Raw genomic sequence first — 16,765 nt, 5'->3', positions numbered from 1 at the left:
TAATGTATTTAAACATAAACTACTTTAAATTAATTTTATTTGTAACTCTGAATCAATTTTACAAAATAAATTTTAGGCAGCGATGACAAAGTGACTTTGAAGACATAATACTTTGAATTTTAAGTTGTGTTCAATATAATACAAAACAAACACATGATCATATTCCAAAAATAAAGAAAGTTTCTTTGTAAAACACTACGCCGAAGGACCAGTTCATTCATATAGATTATATCGATGACCACCAAACCAGAGAGCACTTCAATAAAGTGGAAACTTTATGGAGAAAGGTATGAACAATGACAAAGTTACTCTCCACAATCAATCTGCAACAAGATTCAGCCTCATCATGTGCATGGCAATAGACATAAAGGAAGCATGATAAGGGATTAAATTAAAGTTCCCCGAATCTCTGCTCTCTACTCTATTAAAATCTGAGCTTACTTTAGCCTTTGAGATGGCCTCACAAATGGCATCCATATCATAACTCCACTTCACTTGTAAAAGAAAAAGTATGATCGGGATTTATATGAACAATCTAAGCATTAGTATTTTAATTTTCTCTAATACTAGTACATTGTCATATTTTTTTTTACTTTTAATATTCTAAAAATTTGTATCACATTCTTCAACAATTGGAAGAGTATTGTACCTGTCCACAAATCATAGCTCAATCGGCAAAAATGCTGAAATTGCTAGTGTCGGACGTCAGGATCGGGATTCGAACCCCGGTCACTCCACTTTGTGTCTGTGAGTTTTCAATAACTTTGTCATTTCGTCTATCAACAAAAAAACAAAAAAGAGTATTGTACCTCTGGACCAAAAAAAAAATAGAGTATTGTACCAAAAAAACAAAAGAAAGGAGTGTAAAGGAGAAACAAGAGAATATTGAGGCTATTAATGATTAATGATTACTACCATGTGGCAAAGATACCCCAAATAATACTAGCCGAGGTGATCACCCCTCTATTGCTTAAGGCACGCTCTATGCTAGGATTACTAAGTGGTCGGTTGGTTTCAACCCTTCGTTCGGTTACACGCTCCATGGCCACTGAGCGCCTAGCCTTCCATACAAATGTGTACAATATTCCCCATCACTAGGGATCTATAATCCACCAAGCGTCAAGCCTATCAGGCGTTTCCACTCACTAGCTATGTCCAGTCCAGTATGCATCAACAAATTTTGAGATTTAAAAATAAAATAAACAGCTATGCTATATAACACGAAGGTATTTTTAGCGAATTTTCACGAATACGTGTTTTATACAATACTCCTATACTACTAACTACTACTCCTTGTTGTTTTGTTAAAATATACCGTCACAGTTTATTAGAGAACTGCAAGTCCTCTAAAATTCAAAGTCCTAATTGTTTTTAAGGTGTCAAACTGTCAATAGATAAACAAAATCAAATTTTATGCAAATTATTAAAACTCCATTTACACAAGAAATGCAGCAAACCCTTTCTGCTCCCACCATCATGAACCAGAAGTGATTCCAAAAGTTACAATGCCCTGTAAGTTTCAACAGAACACCATATCAACCACACTCCTGCAAGTTTTGAGCTTAATTTGTTGAACAACCCAGTAAACATTGAACAAAAGAGTAAGAATCACCACGGATACAATTCACCAATCATCTCCACGGATACACCCTCAAACCAAAGACTTTCCAAACCCAATTTGTTATCAAAATCTTCACTTACCAAAACCCCATTTTAACAGTTCTTTCAAACAAGGAAAAAACAAAATCCAGTGGAGAAAAGAGGCAATCCTTGAGAGGTGATAGAAAAAGACCTCAATTGATTACAAGAGTTTAGGAGAGAAATCATGAAAGAGAGAGGAAACAACCAGTCCAAAATCTGAGAATGAAGATTTTAGATGAGAAAATTTCATAGGGAAAAGAAGGGGTGTTTTGACTAATAGGTGACACGTAATTCGCTACACTTTCGTGAAACGTGCTTTCGCGATAAGAAGCATTTCTCTAAAATAAAACTGGAACAGATTAAATTGTTGAATATGATCATACAACAACCATAACATAAACCTAAACAATTCTAACAGTGCTTTTTTAACTTTCACCACATCTCAAATTCAGAGTACATACATACAGTATGGGACTCCCTCTCTTCCAACTCTTCCAGTTTGGCAACCGATCTTTTATTTTCTCCGGTAATCAAAGCCTGAATTCTCTTTTTAGAATATCAATGATTTAGAAATAACATATGATATAAAGAAATTCTACCCACGAGACTTTGTATGAGATGTTACAATTGAGGACATGGTTTGAACACTTAGATCATGTCCGGAAGCATCCTAATTTTGGAGAATTGGAAAACTATATTCATTTGTGCCGTTGGTTTGTAAAATCTAAAAAAGCACAAGCCTATCCTCTTGTTTATCGTGTGATAACTCTTATTCTCACACTTCCTATTTCTACAACGACTACAAAGTGTTCTTTTTCAGCTATATGAATAGACTACAGTTGGCAACAAGATGGAAGTCAACTTCATAGATCAAATGATGCCATAATATCTCATCATAAATAATGTTTAATGATAAATCCACTAAATCTAAATCATTCTTACACAATAAGGCTAGAAGCTAAGCATACAAGCAGATCACAGTCATTCTTTTACAAGGCATCACGAGCAGCTATACGGCAAGTTATTGCATCTGCAAGTGATGATATTCCAAGTTCTGAGGCAGATATCTTGTAATGCTGAAACATAACAAATTATTGAATATGCTAGTTGGCACAAAAAATAAAAATGCAAATTAATATAAGAGCCCTCACAACACAAACCTTTTGTATTTGGGCTTGGTTAGCTCTCCCTTCGAGCTCCTCCAGATCGATCTCTTTTCCAATGAAGAGTTTCTCTATGGCTTTAATCTGGTAAAGAGGTACATATATCATTTTAGCTATGTGAGTGACGGGAAGAGCATCAAAAAAAAGGTGCAGTACTTTATTGTGTCACCTCATCAGGAGTAGCATCAAATCGAGCAGCAAGGACATAAGTTGTGGTTTCAGAGATACCACATCTTTTTAAAGATTCAGTAATCTAGTCACAAGACATGTTGAAATTAGCAACTGTAATTGGAAGTGTGAATCATGATAATAACATAACAGGTAAAATAGAAAGAGATAATTTTACATGTTTGGACCCTGAGTAGTTGTAAACGAGCTCTGAATGAAGAGTTCGTGTGGTCAAAGAGTCCCGTGACTTGACAACAAGTGTCTTGTGTGCAGCTGCTAGAAGAGGGAAAATATCTGGAATCTGGTGCATTTGAGAAGGAACAGTGGTAACATGAGAAAGAAGCATTGTAAACAGTGGTGGTTAAAAATATACGTAGAAGCAACAACATGATTAGGAATACCAACATAAGAGGAGCATGTTATGAGAGAGAAAGAGAGAGAGAGAGAGAGAGAGAGAGAGAGAGAGAGAGAGAGAGAGAGAAAGAAAAGGAAGTAAAATTAGTAGAAGAGAATAATAATACAGACAAGTGAAGCATTGAGGAATGCAAGTTCTGGGTCCAATGTCCCAGCTTGCATAGTTTCCAATAGTTCCCTGCAAGAATAATAATAATAATTAAGTTGAGCGAAGTTTGGTATATACGCAGTATATGAGCATACACAGAACAGAACTTAATTTGAAATGGCTGGAAAGACAAACTTAGAATTGGTGACGTCTGTGTAGAGTGCGAGATAAAGAGAGGATGATGATGTTCCATTTACATTCATCATGACCTTCATAGCTGCGTTTGAAGAATCAATCTGTAAGAAAAAGAGAGAAAGTAAAATAGTTAGAGTTTAAAAATGAATGAATCTGCTGCCCAATTCCAATTGGGATGGATCGATGGATGGATGGATGGATACCTTTGCTGCGTTTTTTGTGGTTTGAAGAAGAATCTGTCAAGAATCAAAAAAAAAAAAAAAAAGCAGCCGTCTGCTCTGCTGGAGAGAAGAGAATAGGGTTTTCCGGTCATTCATTATTAGGGGTATTATGGTAATTGTTCAACAAATAAATAAATAAATAAATAAAATAGAATAGAATAAAATAAAAGATTTTTTCTACCCAGAACCCAAATAAATCTAGTTACACCCAAATTTCATCAAAATTTAATCATAATACCAAAACTATCCTTTATTTAAACTTTTAAAAACAATTTCTCATCTTTTATTCTATTTCTAATGCTTCTACTTCACTACTCTCTCTCACGTAAACATTTCTCTCTCACAAATCTGATTGATGCGTCATTCATTTCAATTAAAGATTAAATTTGAAGGTATTTCATTAAGAGGTTAGTGAGTTTATACTTATTCAATTCTATAATATTGTCTATTTATTTTTTATGTGAAATTTCATGATGATTTCCTGCACGATTGCATAGGTTAGTGAATATAAATTGAGTTTACATAACCTAAGTATAAATTTCATGTTTTCTTGCACGATGAACTCCTAACATAGTAAATTTCATGTTTTATTGCTTAGGTTAGTGAATGTAAACCGAGTTTTCTTGCACGATGAACCGCTAATGCTAAATTGTAAATTGAGTTTACATAACTTATGTACACTAAACTAAGTTCAGACTTACATAGGTGGTTTAAGGGTTTAGGTTAATTAAGTTTATAAACTTAAATAAACTCAGTTTACATAAGAACATGTAAACTGAGTTTACATAACTACGTAAACTCAATTCATTCACATAATCTTATGTAAGCTCAATTCACACTTGCATTTCGTTTTAGTTTTTTTTTTTTAATCTATGTAAACTCTCATTACTTATAGTATAAATTTTCTACAACTTACACATGATTTTCAATCGATTTAATTTTCTTTTTTCTTTCTTTATGTAGTAAATGGACATGAAAAATGAAAATTTTGCCACACCTAGAGATGGAGTGGAACCTCAAAATGCACAATTAGTAGATTTTGCTGTTGTATTTACCACTGACAAAGTGTTTGCTAGACGTGGTGATTTATTGAAATGGGCTAAAAAAGCTGGGAAGGAAAATGGTATTGCAGTTGTGATTTATAGGTCTGGAAGAGCCACAGCAAAACCTGGAACAAGGAGAAAGCTAATTCTTGCTTTGAAAGAAGCGGAAAGTATAGGCTTTGGAAGAACCCTAAACCCGTGAGGGGTAAGTGCACTAGAAAGTGTGAGTGTTCATTAGGATTCTTTCTCACATTATTAATTATGTGATTGTTCTTTGAGTTCTAAATTGTCCACAAAGTGGTGTGTCGAACCAATTTAAAACTATTCCTTACTTTTTATTTTTGCCAATCTAAAACCATTGAAACAGAGTAAATAAATTTGAAAGGTACAATTTTAAGGTTCTGAAAGGTGCAATTTTTCTTTTAGAAGTTATTACTATCAATTGATGACATCAATTGGGAAGGATTTGGATTTAGTCTAGCTCCAACAAATTACATGCATAACCAAGTTAATTTGAACAGAAGAAAAATTGAATTCATGTTAACCACTTCAAACCCAGAAAATGAAAATTGAGAGATGAAACTCAAAATCAACCTAATTTGATAAGGAACTTGCAGCAGATTCCCAATTAAACTCAACGAAATGGCAAACATACCTTTCAAATTGAGTTTGAGAAGTGTAAATGGAGATGAACGCGACGTCGACGACAACTTGAGATTTTTGCTGTGAATTAAGGAGGAAGGAGATGGAGGCAAGAAGAAGGCGTAAGGTTTTTCTTGGATTGTATTGGAAATTTAATTAATTTATTATAAGGGTATTTTAGTCAATCTGGGGTGTAAGTAGAGTAGAAAAAATCAATGAATGAATCAAAATAAAATAGAAATTGACACAACACAGCACAACACAACACAACACAAGACAGGGAAGATCTGAACCCACCCACCCGCTCGTTGAAGAAGACAGACAGATTGATTGATGGATAAATTGAGATTATTGTTACTTGTTCTGGCTTCCATAACAACAACTCTCTCTATTTTCACTTTCCTCCTCATTCACCATAACAACTACTACAACTCTATCTCTCTTTTCAGCTTCAAATCTGATGAAAGACCCAAAGATCACAACAACATTATTATTGTTACAGACTCACCGCCGGGTCAGTCACTCTATCTATCTATCTATCTATTCACTAAGTCTTTAATTCATTCTTTAACATTTTATTTTCTCTCTTATTTGTTGTCTTATTGTCAGAAAATGTTACGGGAACCAACTTTCAATTACAACAACCACCTCATCAAACTCAGAGTAACGCCGCATCACAAACAGTGCCTGCAGATATTATCATTATTGGTTAGCAGCATTATTACACTTTCTTCTTCTTCTTAATTACAATATTCTTCTTTACTTACATATACCATCATCATTACTGCTTCTTCACATTAGTTAGTTACTTAGTTAGTTCAGATATACACTATAATCAATGTTACTCAAAACTACCATAACTTATTAGGGTGAGAGTGAAATCAACATTATTACAATTTTGGATTTAAATTTCTTATACAATTAATTAATTATCATGCTTATTTTATTTAATTTTATTTCCACATCTACAGCTCCAAAAAATGATTCCCTTGAAAACCAAAACAAGGATACTACATCTATTATATCTTCTTCTACTACCATTCCTAATGACCGATTCCTTGATGGACTTTTACTTTCTACATTTGACCCACCATCTTGCTTGAGTAGATATCAATCTTACTTATACCGCAAACCTTCACCTTATAAACCTTGTGCATATTTGATATCCAAGCTACGAAACTATGAACTTCTTCATACAACTTGTGGACCTCATACCAAATCATACGCCAAACTCATCATGACCACAAAAAAAAAGGGTACAAAAAAATTTAGCAAAAATGATTGCAAATACCTTGTTTGGACACCTTCCAATGGATTGGGGAACAGGATAATAACCTTGGCTGCAGCATTTCTTTATGCTATCCTTACAGACCGGGTTCTACTTGTCAAATTTGGGATTGACATGTTTGGTCTCTTTTGTGACCCATTTCCTCATTCCTCCTGGTTATTGCCCAGGAACTTTCCATATTGGAAAGATCATAAACATATTCAAACATATGAAACCATGCTAATCAATAGCAGCAACAAAAACAACAGATCAAACGAACTTTTGCCGCAATTTCTTATTCTTAATCTACAACACTCCCATGATGCTCGTCATAACAACTTCTTTCATTGTGATCAAAGTCAAGGTCTTCTCCACAAAGTTCCTGTTCTCATTTTGTCGTCGGATCAATATTTTGTCCCTTCTCTTTTTATGATTCCATCATTTCAACAACAACTAAGCAAAATGTTCCCTGACAAAGACACTGTTTTTCATCATTTGGGGCGTTACCTTTTTCAACCATCCAATGAGGCATGGGAACTAATTACCAGGTTCTACGAGGCACACTTAGCCAAGGCAAATGAGAAAATTGGCTTGCAGATTAGAGTATATAACACTCACCAAGTACCGCATACAACTGTTATCAATGAAATTCTAGCCTGCACCCTTCAGCATAAGCTGTTGCCCGAATTGGACGCGCAGAAGACAGCAACATCTCATTTGAAGAAGCAGACATCAAAAGCTGTTCTAGTGGCATCTCTATATTCTGAATATGGTGAGAAGCTGAGGACTATGTATAAGGCAAATACAACTGTGACCGGTGAGGTAATAAAAGTTTATCAGCCAAGTCACGAAGGGCGTCAAAAATCAAATAATGACACGCACAATATTAAAGCATGGACAGAAATATATCTACTGAGTCTGTGTGATGTATTGATTACAAGCCCCAAGTCTACTTTTGGGTATGTTGCCCATAGTCTTGGAGGTTTAAAGCCATGGATTCTAAAGAGGGCATATGGGGAAACCATCCCAAATCCACCTTGTCAACGAGCAATGTCCATGGAGCCTTGTTTCCATTATCCTCCCAAATATGACTGTAGGGCCAACAACACAGTTGATTTTACTTCCCTTTATCATCACATGAAGCATTGTGAGGATGTAAAAAGTGGATTGAGGTTGGTTAATGCTAATCGTAGGTAACAAATTAACATCGTTGGTCCATGTTCGCTCTAACATTTCACTACTCAACTTCATACTTCTATGTTTGACCGTATTTGAGGTCCTCAAGAACAGTGAAAGTGTTATTGACTAGTAGAAACAGTTTCATTGGAATGGTCCCCTATTCCTAGTTCAGTGAATTGATGGGAAACCTCGCATGACCGAAATCCTCTGCTTGTGCTAGTGCTAAGTAATCTATTGGTGATGAGATGATACACAAATGAACCTCACACGACTGAAGTCCTTTGGTAGACAAGTTATCTGAGGCTTGCATGGTTATGCTTAACTGCTATTTGTTGGACACCCCTTAATGTGACTGGTATATTGTCTCTCTATTGAGCATTATTTTGAGTAAACCAATTTGTGTAACATAAATTCTTAACTTAGTTACTGTATTTTGTGTCACTGGTTTTTGCTAATAGCATTGTAATTATATTTGTGTGCTCTGAATAAGATATAGCTAGTTCTGGTTCGAGTTGGGATTAATGGAATATAAACATTATATTCTTAACTTGTTTGTTAGCTTTAAATTTGGATTTGTATCTTTTTACGTCAAACACAATTTTTCCACTCAAATTTATGTTCCATCTCACTTTTACCTGATAAATCCACCTCACTTTCAAATTACTTTGAACTAAAATCAATTTGACAAACTGCGAAACACGTGGTAGATACTCCGCCTCTTTAACTATTTGGTCTAGGGTTCAATCCCTAATATAAAAACAAAAGAACCAAATACACTTATGAATTAATATAAAAGCTTATTAATTTGTATAAACTGTTTTTCATAAGCCAAAAAATAAGTCAATTCAAACGGTTTGGATGCGCCGAACTAAAACAGAAGACTATGTTGAGCTGCACAAGAGTATAATAACATCAATTCTAGAGGCAAAACATGCCGATTAAGTCATGTTTTCAAAGAGAACTTCTTTTCGCGTCTCCCGACTTTTCTTGCGCGCTCCCGATATTCCAAAAATACCCCTCGCTAAAGGGGGTGAAAATATGAAAGTAAAAAAGAAAACACTTCGCTGCTTAAGAAGCAAACTCAAGGGGCGCAAAACTGAAGAAAAAAAAAATAAAGTTCGCTACTTAAGTAGCGAACCTTATAAAATCTAATATTTTTGTCTCCTTCACCCTTCCTTCACCCCCTATGAAAATGTTTTTATAAGGGCCGCTAACTAAAGTGCAAACTCAGTTCGTTACTTTAGTAGCGAACTATGTCTTCCCAGGTTTTGCACTTTTACACGCTCGTTACCTAACCAACGAGAGGGATAAAATTGGAAGAGTTTAATTGTAGTGCACCGTCGGTGTAATTTTTTTTTACACATACATCCAATGACGCGTTGCCACATCATTTAATGAATGTGACACATCATGTGTTTTTAATGACCATACATGATGTGTCTGTATATTATTGGACGCATGTGCAAAATATCTTTACACCGACGGTGCATATAAATTAAATTCAAATTCAAATTGGAAACTCATGGGGCGCGTAAGAAACTCAGGGGATGCGAAAAGAAGAACTCATTTCCAAATACAGCCGTGAAGAAAACAGTCCTTGAGTGTGTTGAAAGCCAAAACATTGAGGGTCCGTTTGAATTGACTTATTTTTAAGCTTATGCAAATAAATAAGTTTTTATATATTATTATAAGTTTTTCAAGGTAGATTATGGAAAAACATCTTATAGAGATACTTATGAATTAAAATAAAAATTTATTTATTTGCATAAGCTCAAAGATAAGTCAAATTCAAACGGACTCTAAATTAGTGGACAAATAGTCACATCGGTTTCTTCTGCACGCTAGTTAGTAATGTAATAAAATAAAAAATAAAAAAAATAAAAAAAATAGTTGTAATGCTTAATAAATAAGAAAGTCTCGTTGTTCAAGTTCAACAATGGTTCTGTAGACAGGGATGCTAATTTTCTGCATTTGATAATAAAAACCTAAAAAGGCATTAAGAAAAGAGTTACCCATGGGGGAGAAGTTAGAAAGGAAAAAAACTGACAAAAATATAAATTATGAAATATGAAATATAGTGCATTTAATGCATTGGGAAAAGAATATTTTGTCACCAGCAAATCACATATATAGGATAGGATCATATATATTTGATTTTCTGTAAAACTATATATGGAAAAAAGTATGCCAATCAATATCAATAAATATATACTTGATTTCTTTTTATTACAGTATATACTTGATATTTTTTAACCATATATAAAACGGTGGTTTGCAAAATTATATTTACAAGGACTGATTGCAGCACATAATCTTCTCCAGGTACGTAATTGTCTTGCTCTCAACTTTGAATTCAAATTGTTGAATTTTTTTGTTTCATGTTTTTTCATGTTCGTTTTTTTTTTTATAAACATGGTTTGTCTGAATTCACCATCTTTTCTTTGAATTTGGACAAATCAAGGAAAAATGTGCATAGTACATTTTCAACTTTAATGTGATTGTATAAGTGAACTAGTCTTGTATTATACACAACGTTATTTTTAAAAAATATTTGATAAGACTTATTGATCCGATGAAAAAATAAGTTTGTACTTGGTGCAAGAGATGTTTCCACCATAAAATTGCAAAACACGACTAGGAATTGAATTTTACATGAATATATATATTGTAAATTGGGCACTGTTGTATTTTTTTTTTTTTATAGAATGCACTTGAAAATCAATATTGAGAAGCAAATTGAAATTCTGCCTTCAAAAAAAATATTGAGAAACTAATTTTATGGCTTTTTGCATTATAATACACTAAAGTCAAGAACATTAGTATCAATTTGTTGCATTGCTTTCAAACAAAGTCAAGAACATTTCTTAAACCACTATTTATTAATAATATATAAATAGTGAGAGATTGATCATATATTCATCTTCTTGGTATTGAAGGGGATAGTGGATGCTAATTACAAGTCATTGAAGCCATCATCATCATGGTATGGTTGGAGTTGAGTTCAAATGGGATCAGAAGTGCTTGTTTGGTCATCTTTATCATATCATTCTCTATACTCATATTAACACTCACCTCCAACTTTGGTCATTTTGAGTTGTTTTCAAAAGATATAAATGGAAGAGGTCAAAATTTGACAACTCAATGTTTGCCATTGAGATCAGGAATAATATCCCAAAACATCACAAATAATGAATTGGAAACCAAAAATTCTACAGAGTCAAATATAGGTAATATCCATTTCTATAGCTTATTATGTTGTAAACTTCAATATGATTGATATATAAAAATATATTTAACATGTCCAAATCTGCAGGATCAACAAATAGTTCCTCCTCATCAACTAGAAATCATGCTGATAAATTCCTTGATGGACTTATACCTTCTGGATTTAATAAAGGATCATGCTTAAGTAGATATCAATCCTACTTATACAGAAAAGTATCACCTTATAAACCTTCTCCATATCTCATATCCAAACTTCGCAATTATGAAGATCTTCACAGAAGATGTGGACCTCATACTAGAGCTTACAAGAGAACCATGGTACATCTTAATAGTTTCAAATCCAATGTTACTACTATTGGATCATGTAAGTACATAGTATGGACACCTGCTAATGGCTTAGGGAACAGAATTGTTAGCATGGCTGCAACATTCCTTTATGCAATCCTCACTGACCGCGTCCTACTAGTGAAGTTTCAAGATGACATGGTTGGCTTATTTTGTGAACCGTTCCTCAACTCATCATGGTTATTACCTAATGCTAAAGAATTTCCTTTTAGTACTGACGACAACGGAAAAAAAGATTTTGAAACATATGATATTGTGATGAAAAGGGATAGGGAAAACAATTCAAAGGAATTATTATTACCGTCGGTTATGCATCTCAAGATAGAACACACAGATGATGAACATGAAATGTTTTTCTCTTGTGATCATAGCCAACATCTTCTACATAAAGTTCCAATCTTGATTTTAAGATCAGATCAATACTTTGTACCTTCTCTTTTTATGGGTCCATCCTTCGGTCAAGAGCTTAGAAAAATGTTCCCAAACAAAGAAACTGTTTTTCACCATTTGGGACGCTACCTATTTTTCCCTTCAAATGATGTATGGGGACCAATCAAAAGGTTCTATCAAGCATATTTGGCCAAGGCAGATGAGAAGATTGGAATCCAAGTAAGAGTATTTTATCCTAATATCAGTTCACACCAAACAATCACAAAGCAAATTTTGACCTGCGCCCAAAAAAATAAGATACTGCCCAATTTTGCCGCAAAAGATTCAAAAGAATCTCCACGGAAAAATCAAACTTTGAAGTCGGTTTTGGTAGCATCTTTATATCGAGAGTATGGTGAGAACCTTAGAACGATGTATTTGAATAAACCAAGTGTTACAGGGGAAATCATAGGGGTTTATCAGCCAAGTCACGAAGAGCATCAAAAGTTTGGTGATAACTTGCAAAACAAGAAAGCATTGACAGAAATGTATCTTTTAAGTTTATGTGATGTTTTGGTAACTAGCTCTCTATCAACTTTTGGGTATGTGGCTCAGAGTTTGGGAGGCCTAAAGCCATGGGTTCTTTACAAATTACAAGACAACAACCTCCCAGATTCGCCATGTGTGCAAGATGTCTCTATGGAGCCTTGTTATCATATACCTCCTAAACTTGATTGCATGGAGAAACCTATAGATGATGATGTTGGTAAAGCTTTTCCTTACATGAGGAGATGTGTGGACTATAATTTGGGTGTAAAGTTGGTCAATGATCTTCAGTAGCTATTAATATTTTATCCTTTTTTTTTTCTTGCAAGATTTTAATTTTAGTCTATGGTGACATCAAAACTATTTTAGGCATTATTTTTTTTTTGTAAATATGATTTTTTTTCATGATCTTAAACATTAGAATATTAGATAGAAGAAACCCATTTGATTTATTTTTTTGGAATTGAGATCGCCTAGTTGAGCCGGTGAATAATCCAATATCCAACCTATAGTTTTTGTTGCATAAGGTGGCAATCAACTTCATATATTTGTTATCATAGTAAAGGTTAATAAATTTGGAGAAGTTGAAACAAATACAAAAATAATTTCACTTTACATAGTTACAAACAGATTGTTGTTAATTTGTTATACTTCGACGTAGATGACGTCTAGCACGGTGTCACAAATCAATGTAAGGAAGGACAGAGCAAATCTTGTTTGCCATAGAGAAGTATAGATCAATCATGCTTCTGGTTTGCCAAACGAGATTAGCCCTGCCACATTTTGACAGCTTTTAATTAAAACTAGCATTTTGATCAAGCATATTTACTTCAAAGTTTGGTTTCAATTTAAAGTCTGTATCAATCCATATGTATTTATTGTTGTATAGCAGAGTAATTTTTTTAGCAGATTATACTTATTCTTAATCAGTGATAAAGTGACTATAATAATAATATTATGTACCAAAAAAAAAAAAAAGTGACTATAATATTTATGTTTAATTGATACATAAGTAAGACATACTCTTTCTTATTATCGCTTTTTTTTTTGGTACATATTCTTATTATTGCTTTTATCTATTGCAAATTGGGCCCTGTTGTATATTGAATCAATATTGAGAAGCTAATTAGCTTTTGTTATTACTCGCTCCATCTCAAATTTTTAGTCTTTTTATTTTGTCCCAAAACTTTAGTCCTCTTAAGAAACTAATGCACATTTAGTAATACTTTACCATTTGTACTATTAAAAAAGTTAAGACATTAATTAAATATATTTTTTCTTTCTTAATAAAGTAAGGGTAAAAATAACTTTACTTATCATTTTCTTAATTTCCGTGCAAAACTCTAAAAAGGCTAAAGGCTAGAAAATCCACCTTAAATGTGAATAAGTGGAGTGTCCGGGGTTCGAACCTCGGCTCCTGCACGTATAAGTGCGACGTCCCTACCAACTGAGCTAAGGTCACGGAGACAGTGTAAAGTTATTTTACAAATACGTCCACTAATATAATTTATTGACACGTCTTGTATTTATATTTGGAAACACATGATGTATTGATGGGAAGAACGCGTTACTATATTAGTACAAGAGAAATATTATTTAGACACAATTGTTAAGATAAAAATACAACACCAAAGGACAATTTTGTCATTTTACATCATTCTCTCTTCCACTCTTATCATTTCTACTTTATCAATTTCACCTTTTTATATTAAAAAAATGACAAGATTGTCCTTTAATATTATATTTTTGTCTTAAAAGTTGTGTCAAAAAATCATTTCTTTTAGTACAATATTCATTCATTCACCCACTCTATCCCTCTATAAATTGAATTGAGATTTTCATTGTTTAATTATTCAATACAACATGGCTTCACAAAATATGAATTCACTAATAATTATCTTCACCCTCATGATTTCATTTTCAGCAACATTAGGATACTACGAGTTTTTTGTTATGGTTTTTCAGTGGGGACCTGCACACTGCAGATGCCCGGTAGCAACTACATAGCTCAATTAATAGTACGCAACACTTTCACGATTCACGGCATGTGGCCGTCGAATCACTCCGATCCTCAGCCAGATACATGCATTAATGATCGCAAAGCGAAGGGAGGATCACTCGACCCGACCAAGGTGATCATTAATTTTTTTATTTTGTTATTTTGATCACTACTATATATCACTAAGATTAAGTACTAGTACTTTTGTTGTTTTTTTTTTCTCCCTGCAGTTACATGTGGAGTTACAAACCCAAAATTAAAACTAGTACTAGTACTTTCGTGGCCCAGTTATACTAGTCCAAACCCAAAAACTCACCTGAGTTGGTGCATTGGTATTGGCTTGGGACCTGAGATTCGATTCTCTCTGATACCAATTTAGGTGGACTAATTTAATTTCTTAAAAAAAAAAAATACTAGTCCAAACCCTGAGAAGTTTTGGAAGTCTGAGTGGGTTAAACACGGCACTTGCTCCTTCAATAAATTCAACCAAATCAAATACTTTTATCAGGCATTCAACAATTGGAATGGTATGGGTCTTTAAGATCTTGTTGAAACTTGTGGAAGTAAAATTGAATGGTATGCATGATCGATGATGATCCGATGATTTATACTTACTTACTATATAATGCATGCATGTACTTCTCTAGCTAAATGCAATTATTAAATAAAACTTGTATGTACTAGCAAGGTTGTCAGACTCGAGAGTCTACTCAGACTCGCAAAGGGTCGCAGACTTGATTCGTAGACTCGACTCGTAGACTCGTACGAGTTTATCACGCACGCACGCACGCACGCGTGCACGCACACATACAAAGAAAAATATGCAGTTATGATTGTTTCTGTAAAATACAAATACATTTACCTCGGATTTAAAGGCTCTAATAGTTGATGATCCATCAAGTGTTTCGGTGAAGGATGTATATATTGGAGAGCGAGAAACACTATCCAGTCTTCGCAATTCTCTCGATGTTGACCTGTAGAAGAACTGAAACCAGTGCATTGATAAGTTGAATGTTGTCTATCATACTAAGTTAAAAAGTCATTAATGTTTTAAAAACTTAAAATTCAATTTATTCCAAAATAATTGATTTGAAGCATTATAAACTCATATTTCTTACTCCACAATCATGAAGAGTTCTGAACCATACATTATAACATAAAAATTCCAAAGTGTTTTTACAACTTGAAAGCTAAAACAAGCAGAGTGCTTAAATCCATGAAAATGATAATAAGCAAAACAAATACCTGAAGTCTACTGTAGATATACCAAAAGGGCAATAACAGAACTAAGAAGAAGACCTACAGAGAACCAAAATATAAAAATATACTGATGATGGATAAAGTTGATGCAAATATCAAAATTTCATAGTTCATAAGAAAAACAAAAAATATTATGAATACCTGTATGTAAGATAAAATAAAAGCAGCATAGTTCCTGCATTAAAATGTAAATGAACAATTTAAACCGCAAAAGATGACTTACGAAATTGACAACATAACCTCCCCATACATGACTGATATCAACAGCCAATGTGTTTATACTCACTTATACACACCAAGTTCAACTTTTCCCTCCTTCCTCAACTCCACTTCAATTACACCATCTGCTCCCTCTAGAGAATCCATGTCATGATAATTCTATCAGTAAGAGACTGCTCCTTGGATATAGAAGAATTTGTGCTGCAAGATTTCTGATTATGTGAAGTTGAATCCATTTCATTCAATGGGGAGAATGCTGTATATGAAGAAGTTGGAAAGTCAGCTGAACTTCCCATCCACTTTAAGTGTCCTTTGTCCAATACAACAATCATATCAGCAGAAGATATTGCCTGCATATAAATTAGACACATCATTATGCTAATCTTTATATTGTGTCAAGAACAAAAATCCGTATATAAATAAACTTCTACCACACACACACACACATAGGAGGAATCAGATTATATTACATTGCTTATTTGTGTCAGATTTCAATAAGATTTTAAACAAAAATAAGTTTCGAATCAAATAGTTCTTATTTTATATTTTTGAAAAATGCATATAACACTAATATTGATATATCTCATGATAGATTAAAAAAAAATTGGACTACTTTAAAAATGTTATATATAAAAATTTGGCGTGCGCGTGCACATACGCACACATAAAATAATTGTGAAGCGACTACACAATAACCTGAGTGTTGTGGGTACAGAGCAATCGGGTTTTTCCCTTCATAGAGGACCGAGAATGGCATTGTGTAAGATCCACCGAGCAACTT

At 33.6% G+C, this 16,765-nt stretch overlaps 4 protein-coding genes across 7 annotated transcripts; 2 read left to right on the top strand and 2 right to left on the bottom strand.

Annotated features, from left to right (window-relative positions):
- Positions 1-722: 722 nt before the first annotated feature.
- On the bottom strand, positions 723-5,681 carry LOC123898960 (EKC/KEOPS complex subunit Tprkb-like). Of its 3 annotated transcripts, none has more exons than XM_045950008.1 (8): positions 3,873-3,947; positions 3,670-3,770; positions 3,498-3,564; positions 3,151-3,273; positions 2,974-3,057; positions 2,802-2,888; positions 2,584-2,717; positions 723-776 (listed from the first exon to the last, which is right to left on the bottom strand). In XM_045950008.1, the coding sequence occupies exons 2-7, from the start codon at positions 3,747-3,749 to the stop codon at positions 2,631-2,633; spliced, it is 528 nt and encodes a 175-aa protein (XP_045805964.1). In that variant the 5' UTR covers positions 3,750-3,770; positions 3,873-3,947; the 3' UTR covers positions 723-776; positions 2,584-2,630. The 3 variants fall into 3 exon arrangements, with proteins under 3 accessions (XP_045805964.1, XP_045805963.1, XP_045805961.1); XM_045950007.1 differs by lacking the exon at positions 723-776 and adding an exon at positions 1,296-1,510; XM_045950005.1 differs by lacking the exon at positions 723-776 and adding an exon at positions 5,589-5,681 and having other exon boundaries at positions 2,222-2,717.
- Positions 5,682-5,817: 136 nt separating this feature from the next.
- LOC123898959 (probable fucosyltransferase 8) lies at positions 5,818-8,609 on the top strand. 2 transcript variants are annotated; one of them, XM_045950003.1, is made up of 3 exons: positions 5,818-6,089; positions 6,185-6,283; positions 6,547-8,609. In XM_045950003.1, exons 1-3 carry the CDS (start codon positions 5,909-5,911, stop codon positions 8,037-8,039), a joined length of 1,773 nt encoding a protein of 590 aa, XP_045805959.1. In that variant the 5' UTR covers positions 5,818-5,908; the 3' UTR covers positions 8,040-8,609. The 2 variants fall into 2 exon arrangements, with proteins under 2 accessions (XP_045805959.1, XP_045805960.1); XM_045950004.1 differs by having other exon boundaries at positions 5,848-6,089; positions 6,185-6,273; positions 6,546-8,582.
- Positions 8,610-11,001: 2,392 nt separating this feature from the next.
- On the top strand, positions 11,002-13,178 carry LOC123896729 (probable fucosyltransferase 8). Its single transcript, XM_045947084.1, has 2 exons — positions 11,002-11,248; positions 11,335-13,178. The coding sequence occupies exons 1-2, from the start codon at positions 11,002-11,004 to the stop codon at positions 12,798-12,800; spliced, it is 1,713 nt and encodes a 570-aa protein (XP_045803040.1). The 3' UTR covers positions 12,801-13,178.
- Positions 13,179-16,118: 2,940 nt separating this feature from the next.
- Positions 16,119-16,765, bottom strand: LOC123896728 (ABC transporter C family member 13-like). Its single transcript, XM_045947083.1, has 2 exons — positions 16,681-16,765; positions 16,119-16,334 (listed from the first exon to the last, which is right to left on the bottom strand). The coding sequence occupies exons 1-2, from the start codon at positions 16,720-16,722 to the stop codon at positions 16,119-16,121; spliced, it is 258 nt and encodes an 85-aa protein (XP_045803039.1). The 5' UTR covers positions 16,723-16,765.

This window comes from Trifolium pratense, linkage group LG7 (genome assembly GCF_020283565.1).
Source record: "Trifolium pratense cultivar HEN17-A07 linkage group LG7, ARS_RC_1.1, whole genome shotgun sequence".
In the NCBI taxonomy this organism is placed as follows: Eukaryota; Viridiplantae; Streptophyta; class Magnoliopsida; order Fabales; family Fabaceae; genus Trifolium; species Trifolium pratense.
The sequence above is the reverse complement of the archived record's forward strand: the minus strand, read 5'-3'. Positions and strand labels throughout refer to the sequence as shown.